This window comes from Corvus moneduloides, chromosome 27 (genome assembly GCF_009650955.1).
Source record: "Corvus moneduloides isolate bCorMon1 chromosome 27, bCorMon1.pri, whole genome shotgun sequence".
Classification (NCBI taxonomy): domain Eukaryota; kingdom Metazoa; phylum Chordata; class Aves; order Passeriformes; family Corvidae; genus Corvus; species Corvus moneduloides.
Genome location: NC_045502.1, coordinates 4,915,156 through 4,933,395, shown reverse-complemented (window position 1 = coordinate 4,933,395; position 18,240 = coordinate 4,915,156). Strand labels below are relative to the sequence as shown.

General features: G+C 57.8%; 1 protein-coding gene across 14 annotated transcripts in view; it reads left to right on the top strand.

Moving 5' to 3' along the window:
- ANK1 (ankyrin 1) overlaps nucleotides 1-18,240 on the top strand; it is a 55,767-nt gene that overhangs the window by 31,331 nt on the left and 6,196 nt on the right. For 6 of the 14 annotated variants that reach the window (XM_032091970.1, XM_032091963.1, XM_032091968.1 and 3 more), the window contains 38 exons: nucleotides 631-729; nucleotides 1,427-1,525; nucleotides 1,628-1,813; nucleotides 1,951-2,049; nucleotides 2,608-2,706; nucleotides 3,034-3,132; nucleotides 3,572-3,769; nucleotides 3,846-3,944; nucleotides 4,293-4,391; nucleotides 4,636-4,734; nucleotides 4,923-5,120; nucleotides 5,292-5,390; nucleotides 5,474-5,572; nucleotides 6,685-6,882; nucleotides 7,096-7,194; nucleotides 7,584-7,682; nucleotides 7,862-7,960; nucleotides 8,065-8,157; nucleotides 8,322-8,394; nucleotides 8,804-8,827; nucleotides 9,723-9,825; nucleotides 10,108-10,255; nucleotides 10,466-10,563; nucleotides 10,652-10,876; nucleotides 11,279-11,433; nucleotides 11,608-11,819; nucleotides 11,947-12,151; nucleotides 12,319-12,415; nucleotides 12,784-13,012; nucleotides 13,195-13,320; nucleotides 13,402-13,521; nucleotides 13,738-13,822; nucleotides 14,081-14,155; nucleotides 14,633-14,764; nucleotides 14,968-15,114; nucleotides 15,638-15,646; nucleotides 16,743-17,295; nucleotides 17,980-18,238. In XM_032091970.1, the coding sequence (XP_031947861.1) occupies nucleotides 631-729; nucleotides 1,427-1,525; nucleotides 1,628-1,813; nucleotides 1,951-2,049; nucleotides 2,608-2,706; nucleotides 3,034-3,132; nucleotides 3,572-3,769; nucleotides 3,846-3,944; nucleotides 4,293-4,391; nucleotides 4,636-4,734; nucleotides 4,923-5,120; nucleotides 5,292-5,390; nucleotides 5,474-5,572; nucleotides 6,685-6,882; nucleotides 7,096-7,194; nucleotides 7,584-7,682; nucleotides 7,862-7,960; nucleotides 8,065-8,157; nucleotides 8,322-8,394; nucleotides 8,804-8,827; nucleotides 9,723-9,825; nucleotides 10,108-10,255; nucleotides 10,466-10,563; nucleotides 10,652-10,876; nucleotides 11,279-11,433; nucleotides 11,608-11,819; nucleotides 11,947-12,151; nucleotides 12,319-12,415; nucleotides 12,784-13,012; nucleotides 13,195-13,320; nucleotides 13,402-13,521; nucleotides 13,738-13,822; nucleotides 14,081-14,155; nucleotides 14,633-14,764; nucleotides 14,968-15,114; nucleotides 15,638-15,646; nucleotides 16,743-17,295; nucleotides 17,980-18,238 (5,235 nt within the window). Of the gene's footprint in view, nucleotides 1-630; nucleotides 730-1,426; nucleotides 1,526-1,627; nucleotides 1,814-1,950; nucleotides 2,050-2,607; nucleotides 2,707-3,033; nucleotides 3,133-3,571; nucleotides 3,770-3,845; nucleotides 3,945-4,292; nucleotides 4,392-4,635; nucleotides 4,735-4,922; nucleotides 5,121-5,291; nucleotides 5,391-5,473; nucleotides 5,573-6,684; nucleotides 6,883-7,095; nucleotides 7,195-7,583; nucleotides 7,683-7,861; nucleotides 7,961-8,064; nucleotides 8,158-8,321; nucleotides 8,395-8,803; nucleotides 8,828-9,722; nucleotides 9,826-10,107; nucleotides 10,256-10,465; nucleotides 10,564-10,651; nucleotides 10,877-11,278; nucleotides 11,434-11,607; nucleotides 11,820-11,946; nucleotides 12,152-12,318; nucleotides 12,416-12,783; nucleotides 13,013-13,194; nucleotides 13,321-13,401; nucleotides 13,522-13,737; nucleotides 13,823-14,080; nucleotides 14,156-14,632; nucleotides 14,765-14,967; nucleotides 15,115-15,637; nucleotides 15,647-16,742; nucleotides 17,296-17,979; nucleotides 18,239-18,240 lie in introns of those variants that run through there. The other 8 variants (XM_032091964.1, XM_032091972.1, XM_032091962.1 and 5 more) reach the window with 7 other exon arrangements.

The following is an 18,240-nucleotide window of genomic DNA, read 5'->3' as shown; positions in this document are numbered from 1 at the left end:
TGTTCTCTCATGCATCACCACAGCAGGTGTGGTTCTCACTTGATGACAAGCAAGACAACAGCACAAGCAAGCAGGGCGGACAAATGAGCAGCCTCCAGCACCGGCTGAAGGGCTGCAAGAACAGGAGGAGGCCTCAGTTGCCACCTCCCCGGTGCTCTCGCAGGGTTCTGGACACAGAGCAGTCTCTGGCATTCTGCCACACCACCCAAAGGCACAAGTCAGAAGAGCCTGTGTGTGCATTTTCCAGCGTGCTCATCATCCCTTAGATCTGCTGGGATGCCTTGGCTACCAGGGTGCACACTGCAGTTTTGCCAGCTCAGCTCCCCCATCCTCCCTCCCCTCCTCATCTCTCAGTGCTGGAGATGCACAGCGCCTGGCAGTGCATACAGCTTCTGCTGCCAGTAACTTCATGGGAGAGATGAAATCACTCTCTTCCCTGGCCAGCAAATGGGAGGGGTGGCTGGTTGGTCTACAGCAGGGATGGAACATGGAGTGAGAGCTGCATGGCCTTCTAAAGGTTTTCCTGGCCAGCTGCTCTGGTTGTGTGCCTGTTAGCACATGTCAGGCCCATCTTACCCTGGCATCCTGGGTTGCTTCAGCCCCTGAGCGCTGTCCTGTGGTGTCTTTCAGAAGGGAAACACAGCCCTGCACATTGCTGCCTTGGCTGGACAACAGGACGTGGTCCGGGAGCTGGTGAACTATGGGGCCAACGTCAATGCACAGTCCCAGGTAGGATGACCTGGTCTGAAATGGGAAAGGCACCCATCACGTGTGATCGGTGGTGTCCTCATGGGGGGAACAATGCCCAGCATGGGCACTTCAGCAGCCCTTTGCAGTTTCCCTCTAGTGCTGTTCAGGAACAAGGACTGCTCTGCCAGGCTCCTGAAAAGAGACAAATGATGTGGTGAGAGTCTTGAGGCACATGGGGAGACCTGCATGGTCTCTGCTGAGGGAGTCCCTGTCAGCACACACAAGCATGCTGAACTTATCCTGGGAGGACTCATGGCTGATGCCTCCCTGGCAAAGCTTTGAGATGTCCAGCAACCCCTGCAGTTACACACACTGTGCTTCCTTCGCTCTCTCTTCCTTGGGCCTGGTAGGGCTGAAAGCTCTTCAGATTTTGCCTGATAGGAGAATTATCCCTGAAGCTAGGGACAATACTGGCAGTGTGCAGAAGGCAGTGTCTCCTGGGTTGACTCTTACAAAGCACTGCCTGTTTTTTTCTGGATATGTGGAGCCTTGGGCTCCAGCTCTCTGTGATTGTTCCACTGTTGCCAGGTTTTATTTTCTTTTTCACACCCACAATGGATGCTTCTGCCCCTGTTCACTGACCTGGGAGTGTGGGTGTTGATGGGGTGTAGGTCTTAAAAGAACTCGAGAAACACAAGGAAGAGTTGTGTTGATGTGCATGGCCCTGTATTTGCAGAAAGGCTTCACACCTCTCTACATGGCAGCGCAGGAGAACCACCTCGAAGTTGTGAAGTTCTTGCTGGAAAATGGAGCCAACCAGAATGTAGCCACAGAGGTGAGATCCTTGGGGAGGAGCCTGTGGCCCTGCTGGTGGGGGCTACTGAGGGGTGTGCTGGGTCCTGCCATGGTTCCTTGATTCTCTCCCTCTCCTTGGCAGGATGGCTTCACTCCACTAGCTGTGGCTCTCCAGCAAGGACATGAGAATGTGGTTGCTCACCTTATCAACTATGGGACAAAGGGTAAGGTCCGTCTGCCTGCCCTGCACATTGCAGCCCGCAATGATGACACTCGCACAGCAGCCGTGCTGCTGCAGAATGACCCCAATGCTGATGTCCTCTCCAAGGTGTGTGGTTTTCCTATGCTGTCTCTGGGAGCTTCCCCACATCCCCAGGGAGAACAGCAGCTTGGTATGCTGTATTTATCTGTAGTTTCATCAGGGAGCATGTGTCTGGCTGGGCTGATCCCTCCTTCTTTCCCTAGACTGGATTCACCCCTTTGCACATTGCAGCCCACTATGAGAATCTCAGTGTGGCCCAGTTACTGCTGAACCGTGGAGCCAGTGTCAACTTCACACCCCAGGTGAGTGCAGAGTGGGAAGCTACTGGAGCTTGTGCTGCTCCAGCAGCAGAGGAGGATGCTCTGCCTTCTATCCATGTAGGGTGCAGCAGCAGCTGCCAGGGTATGCTGGTGAGGTGGGACCATGCAGAAAGTAGCACAGATGCACAGGGAGTTGCAAATAATAACCAGCATGGGCCTTTTCTGCTATGTCTCCCTTCTGTCAGAAGCAGCCGTGCATCCCCGAAAGCTCTCAGGGACCTTGTGTCCAGGCTGAGGGAAAGCTGTTGCTGTTGCTGCAGGGCAGAGCTCATAGAACCTGCAGTTAGGATGCCTCTTCCAGACCCACCTATGGGTGCAGCCCAATCCATGAGCTGGTGCTTTCCTGCAAGCTTTGTGTAGCTTCTGTCTGCAGCCTTTAGCTGCACAGCCCTTTCTCATAGCCCTGTTAAACAAGCTGCTCCCCTGCGTTGTCCCTGGGCAGAGGTGTAGCTCTCCCTGTCCTCTCTCCTTTGCTTGTCCCTTGCCTCCTTGAAAGAGGAGGGGCTGCTCCTTCTGACAGACTGTCGTTCCTCCTGGCAGAATGGGATCACTCCCCTGCACATAGCTTCCCGCCGGGGCAACATCATCATGGTACGGCTGCTGCTGGACCGCGGAGCCCAGATAGAGACAAGGACCAAGGTGAGAGCACTTCTGAACACAGCCCATCTTTACATGGGCCATCTCCCTCCCTGAGCTCCTTCTGCCCAGTGCTTACCCTGTAAACGTCTTGCTGGAAATGTGAGGGAAGGTCTCTGGTGCACTAAGGGGATGGACCAGGTGTTTTGCTGGCACGTGTCGAGGTGAGAGGAGAGCATGGCTACGAAAGTGTGCCCTGGGAGCTGAGGCCAGGCTCAGTTTTGCATTGTTTTGCCTCATTTTGCAAATAAGTCCAAAGTTAGTCCTCTACCTGAGGGAACCCTGCCCTTCCATGCCATACTGAGCCCTTGAACCCTTCTCTCCTCCCAGGATGAGCTGACCCCTCTCCATTGTGCAGCGCGCAATGGACACGTGAGAATTGCAGAGATCCTTCTGGACCATGGGGCTCCCATTCAAGCCAAAACCAAGGTACCCAGGTGACTTGGTGGGGCTGTGATTGGTGCCAGGTTCCAGGGCAGCACAGTGGGGTGACAAGCTGTGCACAGTTGCGCTGGATGGCACCCGTGGCTGGCTTGGGGCTTTTTTTGAGGGGTAAGAAGCTTCCTGCCCTACTTGGCTCTAGCTGGAGTCCTTTGCTTGAGGACTTCATCTTTCAAAGGGACCAGTCTTGGGGGTTGCCTGGGTACAGTCTGCCCCATGGCAGCAGCTCTTCAGGCCCTTCCGTCCACTCGACATTGCTCCCCTGTAAGTCTCAGTGAGGGACTTTGGGGCTCCTCTCTGGTAGCACCCTGGGGAACAAGCTGTCTCTTCTGCCCTAGAGTAGTGTCTGGGGGTGCAAGGCAGGGGCTGGGTGGGATGCCTGGACCCCCTCCTGGCCCAGCCCTGAGGCCCTGCTCCATGGTTGCAGAACGGCTTGTCGCCGATCCACATGGCGGCACAGGGTGACCACCTGGACTGCGTACGCCTGCTCCTGCAGTACAGCGCTGAGATCGATGACATCACCCTGGACCACCTAACGCCACTGCATGTGGCTGCACACTGTGGACACCACCGGGTGGCCAAGCTGCTGGTGGAGAAGGGGGCCAAGCCCAACTCCCGAGCCTTGGTGAGGAAGGGTGGGTGGGCTGGACCAGGGGAGAGGGATTGTTCCTGCAAATCACTGTCCATCTGTCTGTCTGCAGAATGGCTTCACGCCCCTCCATATTGCCTGCAAGAAAAACCACATCCGTGTGATGGAGCTGCTGTTGAAGACAGGTGCCTCCATTGATGCTGTCACAGAGGTAGGTGGGCTGAGCCCATCCTCAGCTCTCTTGCTTCTGCACATACAGAGTGGACAACATGGCAGGATGTGATGTCCCTGTTGCATCTGCCATACCCCAGGGACCTTTCTTGGTCTTGGCCCTTTGCACTCAGAACTCAGGCAGCATCTCCCCAAAGGGCAGGGAGATGCAGGGGAGACAGCAGCTCCCTGTGTTTCCCCCACACTCACTTGCCAGGCCCCTGGAGCAGCCTGGGGACTCAGATTTTGCCTCTGGTGAGACCTGCCCTGGGGAGAAGGAGGAGGGGACAGTAAGAGATACTGGCAAGGCCGTAAGTCCCATCTTGGTCCCATCCGTTTCTCTTCACAGTCTGGCCTGACGCCCCTGCACGTGGCTGCCTTCATGGGGCATCTGCCCATCGTCAAGACTCTGCTGCAGCGTGGAGCCTCTCCTAATGTGTCCAACGTGGTGAGTTCCACCCTGGTTGGGGCTTTGGGAGCTCAGCTAATTGGGGTTCAGCGGGATGTGAGAATTGCCCAGGTCCTGCACCCTCTGTTCACCCGAGCAGTCCCTGGTGCCCTCTGCTTTGTGCTGGCACACAGAACCAGTAGGGGTTTCAGGCACTGCTCTCCTCTGTTTGGAGCAGAGGAATGACTGCAGGAAGGTGTTTTCCCTCCTTTGGCCTTACCACTTTATCTTGTCTTTGGTGCAGAAAGTGGAGACGCCCCTACACATGGCAGCCAGAGCTGGGCACACAGATGTGGCAAAGTACCTGCTGCAGAACAAAGCCAAAGCCAATGCTAAGGCCAAGGTAGGTACAGAGAACCTGTGTGATAATCAGCTCTGGGAACAGCTGGTGCTGGTTTCTTCGCTCTCACGCGCCCAGAGCGCAGCCTACGAGGGGCTGTGCAACAGTGGTAGCAGGGCTGGGACCCTTTTGGCATGGCAAGAAGGGACTGGTCCAGGTCTGCCCAAACAGCTTCTTTGCCACCCTCACAGGATGACCAGACTCCTCTGCACTGTGCTGCACGCATCGGCCACACTGGCATGGTCAAACTCCTTTTGGAGAACAACGCCAACCCCAACCTGGCCACCACAGCAGGGCACACGCCCCTGCACATCACTGCCAGAGAGGGGCACATGGACACAGCCCTGGCCCTGCTGGAGAAGGGAGCCTCACAGACCTGCATGACCAAGGTAGGCTGCTGTATCCACTGCTGCAAAAGGCCTCACCCAGCTGGGCCAAGGCTGAGCAGGCTGGTGGCACAGTGTCCCTGTCACAGGAGGGGCAGCCTCCTCCTGTGTTGCAGCAGGCGCCAACACTATCTTCATCTCTACCACCCTGTGATGGGCTGCCTTTCTCCTCAGAAAGGATTTACCCCTCTCCACGTTGCAGCCAAGTATGGGAAGGTGGATGTGGCAGAGTTGCTGTTGGCACATGACGCTCACCCCAATGCAGCAGGGAAGGTGAGTGCTGCTTCTGTGGGAGGAGTGGTCTGGTATGGGGAGAGGCTCTGTCTCACCCGTTTGTACTCTCTCCCCCTCTGCAGAATGGCCTGACTCCACTGCATGTGGCTGTGCACCACAACAACCTGGAGATTGTCAAGCTGCTGCTTCCCAAGGGGAGCTCCCCACACAACTCGGCCTGGGTAAGTTTGGGCTGGGTTTCCCTGGGGATGTGGGAAGGTGTTGTGTGTCCAGTGCCTGCCAATCTGGGGCCAGCACTGCTTCCCCTCAACCCTGGCACTCAGAGAATGTACAACGGTCTGATCACCACCAACCTTTCTCCGTGTCTGCTGCTCATCCCTGCCTGTCCTCACACCACGCGGAGCAGGCAGGGTGCCAGGCAGTGGTACTGTTCCAGCAGATAGGCTGTGTCAGGGATGGTCCCTGTTAGCAGCGTGGTGGTTGCTGCGTGGGGAACGTGTTTCCATGGCAAGTCCTGCAGAGCAGCGCTGCGATCTGGCAGTTTGGGAAACCACACGCAAATGTTTGCATTCAGCTATGAAGCAGTGAATCAGAAAACCCATAAGCTTGTGAGAGTCGCCCGGCTCTGCCTGAGCATGGGGAGCATCTCCCCACAGAGCAGACCAGCAGGCGTCTTGCTCTCCATGTTGTTTGCAAAAGCTGCATCCTGAAAACAGCCAAATGGCTGGTGGTGCCAGCCCTCCCCATCTGGCACTCTCCTCTCCACTGTGCAGGCTGCTGGCAGACATGCTGGGCAGGCACCGGGAGCAGCCGGTACCAGTGCCAGCACCCTGTTGGTCTGCGTCACCAACAGCCTGCACGTCAGCCTGGGCAGCGGGTGTCTGCCAGCTGCTCTGCTCCTGCAGCGTGGCAGCAGAGGCAGGACTCAAGGCCCTGCAGTCTCTGCCTGAATACTAATGCTGTGTACTGGGAGTTTAGCTCCACACCTCAGCCAGGCACGTTCCAGGAGTTGTGTCTGCCCCAGCTTTTTGCAGCTCCCAGAGGCTGCATACTGCTGCAGAAATTCACGTGTGGAAAACTCCAGAACAGCCCATACCAGTCAAACCTGAAGCAGGTGGTCTTTGAAACCCCCGTGCTGACTTGGCTGGAAGAGTGGGACGTGGCCTCAATGTCAGGGCTGGTTGCTGTCAGAGAGATGGTGTGGGGAGCATCCCTGGGCTCTGGAGGCAACTAGGAAGGGCAGAGCTGGCCTGCAGAGGCAGGATGGCACCTCCTGTCCCTTCTGGTCTGCTTGGCAGGGCTGAGCACTGCAATGAGCCTCTCTCCCCTGCAGAACGGGTACACCCCCCTGCACATCGCTGCCAAGCAAAACCAGATGGAGGTGGCCAGCAGCCTGCTGCAGTATGGGGCTTCTGCAAATGCTGAGTCTATGCAGGGAGTCACTCCCCTGCACCTGGCTTCCCAGGAGGGGCATGCAGACATGGTGGCACTGCTTTTCTCCAAACAAGCCAATGGCAACCTAGGCAACAAGGTAAGTTGTCCCAGTGCATCCTGCCAGGCTGGAGGCAAACAAGCCAGCAGAGAACAGCAGTCTGGATGGAGGTCCAGGCCCCTGTGCCTCCCTATGTTTGGGCAGCAGGACACTGTGTCAGTCAGTTTGCCAAGCTGGAGACCTGACAGAGTCTCTGCTGATGGAGCTGTGGTGATGGCAGTGCCATTGTGCCGAGACCTCCTCTCTTTGCAGAGTGGCCTGACTCCTCTCCATCTTGTGGCCCAAGAGGGGCATGTGCTGGTTGCTGATGTTCTAGTGAAACATGGAGTCACGGTGGATGCAATGACCAGGGTAAAGTACTGCATTGACCATGGCTGTTGTGAAACACATGGGGGAACTACCTCTAGGTCTGCTCAGGGAGGAGCATTTCTTTTCTTTTTCTTTGTATAAGAAACTCCCCTCTAGCAGGCATCCTTACCATTTTGCCTGTGTCTTGGGGAATCTTCCTCCACTTCCCCCCACCTCTCTGGAGGAGTGATTCTTGCCTGCTCCTATAGCTCACCTCTGTACCCACAGGTACACATGGTTTGAAGCCCTCTGCTCTGGTCTTGGGCTTTTGGGAAGCCCCCACATGTGTGCCTCATCCTTCATGCATGGGGGCATGCCTGTGGGATGAGTATATCCAAGCCAGAAGGGCAGTAAGCACTAAGGACAGACTGAGACCTGATCTTGTCTTTCAGATGGGCTATACCCCGCTGCATGTGGCCAGCCATTATGGGAACATCAAGCTGGTGAAGTTTTTGCTGCAGCACCAAGCTGATGTCAATGCCAAGACTAAGGTACAGAGGTGTCCTGTGCTCCAAGGACGCTTCTGCCATGGGCAACAGCATGCAGGTTGATGGGGAAGGGGAGCTGTCCTCATGCTCCAGGCATGAAGCATGGTGTGTGAGACCTGGGGGCATTTCTGGAGCAGCAGACTTGCAGAACTGATTGCAGCATCCTCTGTCCTCCCCTGCAGCTGGGCTACACCCCCCTGCATCAAGCGGCACAGCAGGGCCACACAGATGTGGTGACACTGCTGCTGAAGCACGGTGCGTCTCCCAACGAGATCAGCACAGTGAGTACAATGCTTGCCCGCACCTCCCCACCCTGTGGCAAGCTCAGGCAGCTGCCTGGGCTGCCCTGTGGCTGCTGCTGCCCCAGTCTTTCCTCCGTGCACAGAATGGAACCACTCCCCTGGCCATTGCAAAGCGGCTCGGCTACATTTCTGTCACAGACGTGCTCAAGATTGTCACAGAGGAAACCGACATCCCGGTGAGCCCCTGGTACTAGGACCAGGATGCTGTGGAGGAGGGCTGGGACTGAGGGCAGCCTGGGAAAGGTCTGCAGCTGGGTGCCTAGCCCAGGTGTAAGGAGGGGGCTGCAGATAGCTGTGCAGCAAAGTGCTGGCCTCCTCTGACTCTGCTCTGCTCCCACAGTCAGTTGGTGACAAGCACCGCATGAGCTTCCCAGAGACTGTAGATGAGATTCTGGACGTATCAGAGGATGAAGGTGAGGGGCGGGAGTCAGGTCACACCATCCCAGAGATCTGCCAGCTGGGTCAGTGTGGCAGGCAGCAGTCATGGGGATGGCACTGGTGTTCCTGCTGGAACAGAGACACCCCCAGGGTGGGGGAGCTGTGTGGGCCCTGCTGTGGTCTTGCAGAGGGGACGAAGGAAGCCTACCAGACTCCTGAGGTGGCACCTCCTGGCTTGTGTGCTTCCCTGCACTATGCAGGGACACAAAGTCTGGACATCTCTGTGATCCTGTGCCCCAGGGACTGTGCAGAGAGCCCTTGGGCATGCAGAGCCCCCACTGTGCCTTGCTCTGCTGGAGGGCACCATCTCCCAGCCCAGCTGCAGCTGGTTTGCTCCTGCGCCCTCCCACCAAGACCTCACTTTTGCCTCTTCTTACTTTGCAGGCACTGCTCATGTCACAGTAATGGGTATGAAATATGTCCCCCTGCCCCAGCTCAATGGCCCATTTCACCCCATGGCCACTAAGCATCCGCACGCCATATCCATCTGCTGAGCCTTGCTGCTGGGCTGGTGCTCTCCAGCACCAGCCCTGCCATCCTGCCCTGCCAATCCATGTCCGTGCTGCTTGCTGTGGTGTGACTGCATGAATGGGCATCCTCCCACTCAGGAGGACCCTGACTCCCTTGTCAGACCCAGGCCTTGTCCATGGCAGGTGGAGGAACCTGGTACTGTGACAACTACTGGTGCCCCTCCACAACTGCCCCATTCCATCCTGGCCAGAGCAGAGATTAACCTGAGAGCTCAAGGTCTCTGTGCTTCTGTGGTCCCCTCCCCATCTCTGGGGTACTGTCTCTGGATCAGGAGGTGCTGGACACCCTCCCACAGGGCACTGGCCAGAGCCAAACCCCGATGAGCTAGTTAGCAGGTATTAATGGGACCAGTGGTCAGCATTAGCAGAGCTCTGTGCCTCCAGTGGGGTGTAGTGTTAGGGCAGCCTCCTGCACCCCCAGTCGTGCCTATGTCCCTGTCCCAGACATCAAAGTGTAAGGTGTCCCCTGCAGTCTCTGTGCTGATTGGTGCTGTGAGAAAGAGGTTAGTGAGCAGCCGAAGTTCCTGATGGCTCCCACAGCTCCTGTCCCGCTGGCCTGCGGCATGGGCCTTGCCCTGCCAGCAGACCCATTCTGGCAGACAGCAAAGCCCCCTCTGTGTCTGGCTGAGACCCAGGGGCCAAGTGTCTGTGTCAAGCAGTGGGAGCGGGGATGCGCCCTGGCTCCAGCCCTGAGGAGGGGTGGGAGCAAAGGCTGGTTATCTGTGTTCCCTTGTCCATCTGCCTCTGCTTGCTGAGCCAGCTCTTGGTTTCAGAGGAAGAGCTGATTGCACCAAAGCCCAAGACACCTGATCTCAGAGACCAGGAAGGCAAAAGGGAAATACTGGAGTTCATGACCACAACGACACTGGAGCAAACGTAAGAGACACTGTATGGTGGGGAGGGAGCAGGTACAGGGCACAGAACAGCCTTGTGCTGGGCTGGGCTTCTTGTGGGGCACATAAGACTCCGGGCAAGGAATAGATCACTGAGCCCTCACTGGCTGCCATGGCAGGCAAAGCTGGTCAGTGCTGTTCCTGCACCAGGACATGGGACTGCTGCTTAGTTTGCCTTTGTCCAGCGGCCCCAGGACTCTGTGGGGATGGGCAGGGGCTGAGGGACCCTACCAGTTCTGTGGCTGTCACTACCCTCTCCTGCCAGGGTGGAGTCTCCAGCTGTCCTGCAGGTCCCCTGCATCCCACCTGAAACTGTGGTGACCAGAGCTGAGGAGACTGAGCAGGTAGGACCTGTGGAGACAGAAGCTGAGCAAGTCAGTCTGCTGCATGCACCCTCGGTGTCCCCACAGGAGGTGAGCATGAGATACAGCCTGCCATGGCCTCCCCCAGGCATTCCCTGCCGGGGCAGCTCCCCCATCATCACAGAGCTCAAGTGTGGGATGGGTAATGGGCATTGACCTGGTGGTGCAGGACTGTCCAGCAAGGATTGTGTAAGGGTGGGCAGGCTAAACACCCCCAGATAGGACCCTTTGCCCACGGGGTCTCTTCCCTGCCTTACACAGCCCTCCAAGGAGTTCGACGAGGACTCCCTGATCCCCAGCAGCCCTGCCACTGAGACCTCAGATAACATCAGCCCAGTGGCCAGCCCCGTGCACACAGGGTGAGTGCCCAGCCTGTGCAGCACATGCACACTCTGTTCACAAGCTGGCTGCAAGGTGCCCATGTGCCCATGCCTCTGTCCACTCCAGGTTCCTGGTGAGCTTCATGGTGGATGCCCGTGGTGGCTCCATGCGGGGCAGCCGGCACCATGGTCTGCGTGTGGTCATCCCGCCCCGTGCCTGTGCTGCACCGACCCGCATTACCTGCCGCCTGGTGAAGCCCCAAAAGCTACCTGCACCCCCACCACTGGCTGAGGAGGAGGGTCTGGGCAGTCGGATCATTGCTCTGGGGCCTGCTGGTGCCCAGTTCCTCAGGTGAGCACAGCTGGGAAAAGAGCAGATTGGGCTGCCCACACCAGGGCCATCCCTCAGGACTGGGGACAGATCTGGGCTCATCTGGAGGGCTTTACCATCCAGGGCCAGACCTCTGCCTATCTCTGCTTCTGGAGGTTGGCAGAGGAGAAATCCCACCTCTTGTTGGGTGCAGCATGTTTCTGGGGTGGGTCATTCAAGAGTAATAGAACAGTGGCAGAAAAGCCCTGACCAGCCCTGTTCCACCAGCTGCAGAGCCCTCTTTCCCAGAGAGAGGGAGGTCAGCAGTCCTTCTTCCCCCAGCAGCTGCATAGCATGGGCAGGCACTCTGCCCAGGGCCACCTTGCTGCCTGCGTGTCCTTGTGCAGCTTGTGGGTGCCAGTGGCCTTCCTTTGCTATCTGCAGCCCTGTCATTGTGGAGATTCCACACTTTGCCTCGTATGGACGTGGAGACCGTGAGCTGGTAGTGCTGCGCAGCGAGAACGGCTCTGTCTGGAAGGAGCACCGCAACCGCTATGAGGAGAGCTACATGGACCAGCTGCTCAATGGCATGGACGAGGGTGAGCGTGCCAGGAAGGCGGGGGCTCCACACCTCACAGCTCCCTGCACGCAGGGCTGCGGTGGCCTGGGTGGTGGAATGGGGCTGAGTGGTGTGGTCAGTGCAGCATGGAGGGGTGTTGAGGGACAGCCAGATGCTTGGTGTATGAGCACTGATGGCAGTGCTGCCCTTGCAGAGCTGGAGAGCCAGGAGGAGCTGGATAAGAAGAGGGTCTGCCGCATCATCACCACCGACTTCCCTCTCTACTTTGTGGTCATGTCCCGGATTTGCCAGGACTGTGACATGATTGGCCCTGAGGGAGGCTGTTTGAAAAGCACACTGGTGCCCATGGTACAGGCCACCTTTCCAGACACTGCTGTCACCAAGAGAGTGAGGCTGGCCCTGCAGGTGAGCCCCAGAGAGCCCGGCCTGGGGCCCAGACATGCTTCTGCAATCAGGGGTGGGCAGCAAGCCCAGGCTGTGCCCCAGCCTGAGGAAAAACCATCCCTAATGCCCATCCCTGTGTTACCCACAGGCACAGCCTGTGCCTGATGAGTTGGTGACTAAGCTGCTGGGGAACCAAGCGACCTTCAGCCCCATTGTCACAGTGGAGCCACGACGGAGGAAGTTCCACCGCCCTATTGGCCTCCGTATCCCACTGCCACCATCCTGGAAGGACAATCCCCGAGACAGTGGTGAGGGTGACACCACCAGCCTACGTCTGCTCTGCAGTGTGATCGGTGAGGCTGTGAGCGTGCTCTCCATGGGGATGGGCTGGGCTGCCTCAGGGGGATGCAGCTCCAGGGAGCTCAGGAAAGGGCACAGCTGTGGAGAAAGCAAATGCCTAGGGGATGCAGACCCCAGGCTTATGGAAAGACAGTATGCTGACCCTTGCTTTCCGCTGCAGGAGGGACAGCCCAAGCCCAGTGGGAAGACATAACAGGCACCACAAAGCTGGTCTATGAAAATGAGTGTGCTAACTTTACCACCAATGTGTCTGCCAGGTGAGTCCTGGGCAAACGTGTGCCCATCTGAGGACAGCTGGTGCTCCTTGGGCCTTGGTACAGCCTTTGCCAGGAGAAGCCCCTTATCCCTGGTGCTGTGCTGCCCTATTCCTACATGCAGGGTGTTTTCTTCTAGCCTTGAGACCCCTGTGCTGCCTGAGCACACACCAGGAAACACTCATGACAGCTGGGTGTGCAGAAGGAAGGAGGCCATTATTTATACTTGGGTGGGTCCCCATCACGGATGGGGCTACACCTGTGTCCAGAGCTCCTGGGGCTTCCTCTGAGGTCCAGTTGGCTGTTGAGGGGGGTGGGGGCAGCTCCCTGGTGCCACTGCCCAGCAGCACCCCGACCCAGATGTCCTGCAGGTTCTGGCTGGCCGACTGCCCACGCACAGCTGAGGCTGTGCACTTTGCCACGATGCTGTACAAGGAGCTGACAGCCGTGCCCTACATGGCCAAATTCGTGGTGTTTGCCAAGATGAATGATGCACGAGAAGGCCGGCTGCGCTGCTACTGCATGACTGATGACAAGGTTGACAAGACTTTAGAGCAGCATGAGAACTTCACAGAGGTGGCCCGCAGCAGGGACATTGAGGTTTGTCCCCAGCAGCATGTGTGGAGGGCAGCAGGGAGAGGGCTGACAAAGTGAGGGGAGACTGATGCCAGTGGAAGGGCCTGGCCCCGGCCTGGCTAGGAGAGTCAGGGTTAGCTGCCCTGTCCAGGAGCGGGAGAAGCAGCTCTGCACAGGGTCTGAGCATGTTTTATGCTCCCTGCCAGGTGGTAGAGGGGATGCCTTTGCACGTTGAACTCTCAGGGAACCTGGTGCCTGTCAAGAAGGCCACTCAGCCCCGCACCTTCCTCTTCCAGTCCTTCCGGGAGAATCGTCTTGTCATCCCCATCAAGGTAATGTCAGGGTACAGGACTGGGCAACCAGTTAGGGCCCTTGGCTTGTGCCAAGCCACCTAACTGGGCTCTGGCACTCAGGTCCGGGACAGCAGCCGGGAAGCCAGTGGCTCCCTGTCTTTCTTGCGTAAGGCCATGAAATACGAGGACCTCCAGCATGTGCTCTGCCACCTGAACATCAGCATACCACCCTGCACCAAGGTCAGTGTAGGCTCTTTGGCACTCTGGTAGGGGGCAGTGAGGGCCCATCCCTCTCCCAAGTGCAGGGGACGGCCCTTGCTGTCAGCTTTCTTCTTCACCTGCTCCATGTGGCCTTGTCATGCCATTCTGGAGCTGAAGGAGAAGCAGTCGTGTCAGGGCAGAGCTGCTGCCCTCTTTTCAAGCTGCTGACCCCTTGGTTTGTCACCATTTTCACAGGGAAGTGGCAGTGATGAGCGAAGGAGGACACTGACGCCATTGTCTCTGCGGGAGCGATACAGCATTCTAAGTGAGACCAGTTTTGGTATGCAGCCTGCTAGGACCATTCCAGCTCACTCACTACCTGCACTTGGGGTGCCCAAGCCAGTGGAAAGGCTGGGATGATCCTGTCATAGTGCACTCATGGCAACTTCCCTTTCCCTGAAGGTTTCCTTGGTCCTGCCTGCAGGGCAGTGCTGTGCCTACGGGTCTGTGTGACCCCCACGGGCAGCACCCTGTTCCCCTCACCGCTCTGGTGCAGAGCCCTGCACAGCTGAAGCTGTGACTCCTTTTTCTTCTCCAGGCTCTCTGAGCAGCACAGACAAGGCAGACCAGAAGATGGTTGACATAGCAGAACAGCTGGGCCTCAGCTGGGCCGGTGAGTCCACACCTGACAGTTCTGAGGATGCACAACTCTCCTCGGAAAGCTGACACTTAAGGAGGCTGGAAGTGTGCTGCCAGGTGTAGTGACTGCTTTGCACTGCACCCTTGCTGTGAGCATTCCAGGGCACTGAAGTGAACCTTCCCACGGCTATGCACATATTCACACGCACGGGTAGCAGGCTAGGGCTTTGTTATGAGTTGTACATATTGCTGCTGGTCATTGCAGCCACACACCCAACGGCAGAGCCCACACTTCTCCTTAGCATGAGACCCTACTGCACTGGTCACAGCCAGCCTGAGCACGGGGGGCTTCAACCTCTGCCCCATCCCAGCTCCTGTTCCTGCATGCTCTGCTGTGTTCAGTTGTATGTAACAGAGGGTCTCTGCACTGGTCCTGGCTGAGCCCTTCACAATGTCCCTAGCCTTGTGGTGGGCACCAGAGGGTCTGATACTGATGTGGTGTTTTCCCCAGAGCTGGCACGTGAGCTGCAATTTGGGGTGGATGACATCAACAGGATACGTGTGGAGAACCCCAATTCCCTTCTGGAGCAGAGCATAGCCTTACTCAACCTCTGGGCCAGCCGTGAGGGCAAGAATGTCAAGAGTGAGTAGTTGTGGTGCCCTTTTACAGGCACAGAGGTGGCAGGGCTAGCTGTGCAGAGCAGTGTGTGCATCTTCAAGGATCACTGGCTGGCTTTACAGTGGTGGTTCATGCATATCTGCCTTCCCTGCCCACCTGGAGCGTGTCTGGGGAATGGCTGTGTCTCCCCAAGTGACCAGTTTGCTGACACCATCTTCCCCCTGCAGTGGAGAACCTGTACACTGCACTGAGGAACATTGACCGCGGCGAGATTGTCAACATGCTGGAGGGCTCTGGTCGGCAGAGCCGCAGCCTGAAGGGAAGTTGGCGCTACACGGACAGAGACTACTCTCTCTCACCATCCCAGATGAATGGTGAGCCCCAGCTTCTGGCAGGGAATGCAGGAGGGCCCTGGGGGCACAGTCTGTGCAGAGATTGGGGCTGGTGTCTTGCCTGACCAGGTTGCACCCACTGAGAACTGAGTGGGCACAAGGCATTGCTGACAGATGTGGCCTCTTCACTGGGGCTTATGCTGCTGAAAGCTTGGCTCTGCCATACTGCTTTCTCAGAAATTCTCCAGGTGGGATTGACATGTGTTCCTTATCCCAATGTGCCAGTGAGAGGTGCCTCTGGCTATGCAAGCTGAGCCAGGGAGCTCACAGAGTCCTGGCTGTCCAGCTGTGGTGGTGTGCCTGGATGTGGGGACACAGCCTGGATGTGCATACGCCTGGATGTGGGGAGTCAGCTGTGGCATATGCTGCTGGGGAGCCGGCACACCAGACAGGGGCAGGGCTTTGTGCTGCTACAGCCCTGCACTGTGGCTCTGCCCCTGCAGCACTGGCTCATCGCTCTCTCCCTCTCTGTCTCTTGTTCTGTTTTCTCAAACATGCCACCTAGTGCTGCCAGGTGCGGGCACTCCTGTGGGTCACTTCTTTTCACCTTTCTCCTCTGAGCTCATCCTGGCCTCTCCTCTCATCTTCTTCCACTGCCTGTCTCCACTGTCTCCACCTCAGCTAAGCCCTCCGGGAGCTGCATCCTGCTCCAGTGACTGCATGTCATCAGGGACTGCCCCTTTTGCAGCTGTCATGCTTGCAGGCAGCCATCCCAGGCCTTCTCCTCCTGCACAGTCCCAGGCTCCTTCTCTCACTGGCACTGCACTGCATGCCTCTGGCCAGGCACCTGCCCATGGGTGCCCTTTCTGAGCCAAGGGTCCCAGCTGTACCCTGTGCCTTGGCTGTGGCTGGCATTCCCTGGCTGCCAGGGGAGCAGAACAGGTTCACTGCTGAACTCCAGGGGTGAAAAAATGGCTCAGAGCTGAAGAAGGCTGAGCAAAGCCACCTGCATGGGTGGGAGTGCCTGGCTTGGTTGTAGTTCATACGGATGTGCCTGAGCTGTGCACGTGGCCCTGGGTGATGAGACATAACGATGGCTTGTAGCCCTGGAGACACCAACAGGGTTGTGAGGCCTCCTGTAGAGCCTGGGATTGCATGGTGTGTACTGGGGCCATCCTTCTCTGCTCATGGTACTTCCAGCCTGCTCCTCTGTGCTGTGGAGAGTGTTTGGCTTTGAGAGTTGGTGCCTGCCAGACTTGGCTACTTGAACTCCAGGCTAACTGCCAGCCAGCTGGTACTGGATGGGGGCTGTGGGCAGGGACCAGGGGTCTGATGGAGCAAGGTAGCAAAGAGGGCACTGTGTCCTGCAGAGTGGATGGAGCATTGTGTGAACACCAGGCCAATCCTCCTCACAGGAAGGAGGCAGCCACAGGACCTGCTCAAACCAGCCCCAGGACTTGAAGGGAGGCATGGCAGCATTTGCAGGGACCATGTGAAAGCAGCCGCTGCTGTGAGCACAGCCCTGCTCAACCTGGCCACAGGGGGCTCTGGCATGACCATTGCTGTCCTTGGGGCAGTCATCCTTCCAGAGGCTGGTTCCCTTTTGCCCTACTGTGCTTGTGCGTGCGTGAGATGGCTGCTGGAGATGATGCCTCTGTCTGCCCATATAGGTTACGCTTCACTGCAGGACGAGCTGCTGTCCCCTGCCTCCCTGCATTACACACTGCCATCCCCGCTGCGTGCCGACCAGTACTGGAATGAGGTGGCCATCATGGATGCTATCCCCATGGCTGCCACTGAGCAGGATGCCCTGATGGAGATGTCCGACATGCAGGTGTGGTCCTCGGGGCTCACCCCCTCGCTGGTGACTGCTGAGGACTCCTCTCTGGAGTGCAGCAAGGCTGAGGACTCCGATGCCACAAGCGAAGGCCGGTTCCCAGGGCAACTTCTAGCAGATGCTCATGGCCCAGACCACATGGGCTCTATGGACCTGGTTGAGGATGACACAGTGGACTCAGATGCCATGAATGGCCTGATTGACCTTCTAGAGCAGGAGGAGGGGCAGAGGCCAGAGGGGAAGATGCCATCTGGTGATCATCAACCAGGGACTGGGGAGCAGGACCCGGAGAGTGAAGTCTCTTTTGTTTCAGTTCAGCAGAAGGTGCAAGCCAGGATCATGACATCACCTACCTTTAGCCATGCTGTGGAGAAGAGTGCAGACAGGTACTGCCGCCTGGGGCACCAGGGTGACCGTGGTAGGGGAGCACAACTGCTTTGCCAGCTACTGCCCTGTGCTGGGCCCGCTGCAATAATCTCCCTGCTTTGCTTGCTTCTCTGCTGGTCTCCAGCTCTGGAGCCCAGGCATCTGCAGTACACAGAACAATGGTTGGGCCTTTCTGGCAATGCTCTGGAGGGCTCCTTGCAGACCACCTGGGAGGAACCCCAGTCAGCCAGGCCCTGCATGTAGGTCGTACTTACCAGAGCTAACCCTGACCTGGGCTGCCTCCTTCCACATTCCCAGTGGCACTGGACCCATTAGGTCTCTGGCGGCGCCCAGCAATGCTCCACAGCATTAGACCACATTAGAGCTAGACCACACTAGACCATTAGAGCACAGCATGCTCTTGCCTCAGATCCTGGCAGCCAAGCCGTGAGGCTGTGGGATGGGCAAGGAGCATGGAGTGGAGCTGGCCTGTGCCTTTTGTGCATCTGCGTTTTGTGCTGCTTCTGCCGGGTGCCCAGCAGTGTCGTGAGCTGGGGAGTGGAGCCAGCGCCTGTGGGGTGCAGGCTGCGCCGGTGTGCCTGCCGGAGCTCGGCTGGTGCTCAGGGTGCAGCACTCCATGCAAAGCTGACTGCCTCTCTCTCTCTGTCTCTCTCTCCCTATCCTTGTCCCTCTCCGGTGCCCAGGCTGAGGGACTGGAATGCAGAAGGCTCCTTTATCTCCTGCCTACAGGACCTGACACCGGGCTCCTGGCAGGAGGGAGTCACCCGAAGGCTGCTCCCAACGCACACCACAGCCTCCGGGGCACAGGGCCAGGAGCAAGAGCAGGTCCTGATGCCAGCCATGGAGCTGATGCGGATCAGCTCTGCAGAGGACAGCGACTGGCAGCCTCAGCACCCCGCAGGCGGCTGGCAGGAGGAGGCCGACAGCCGCTTCTTTGGGCAGGT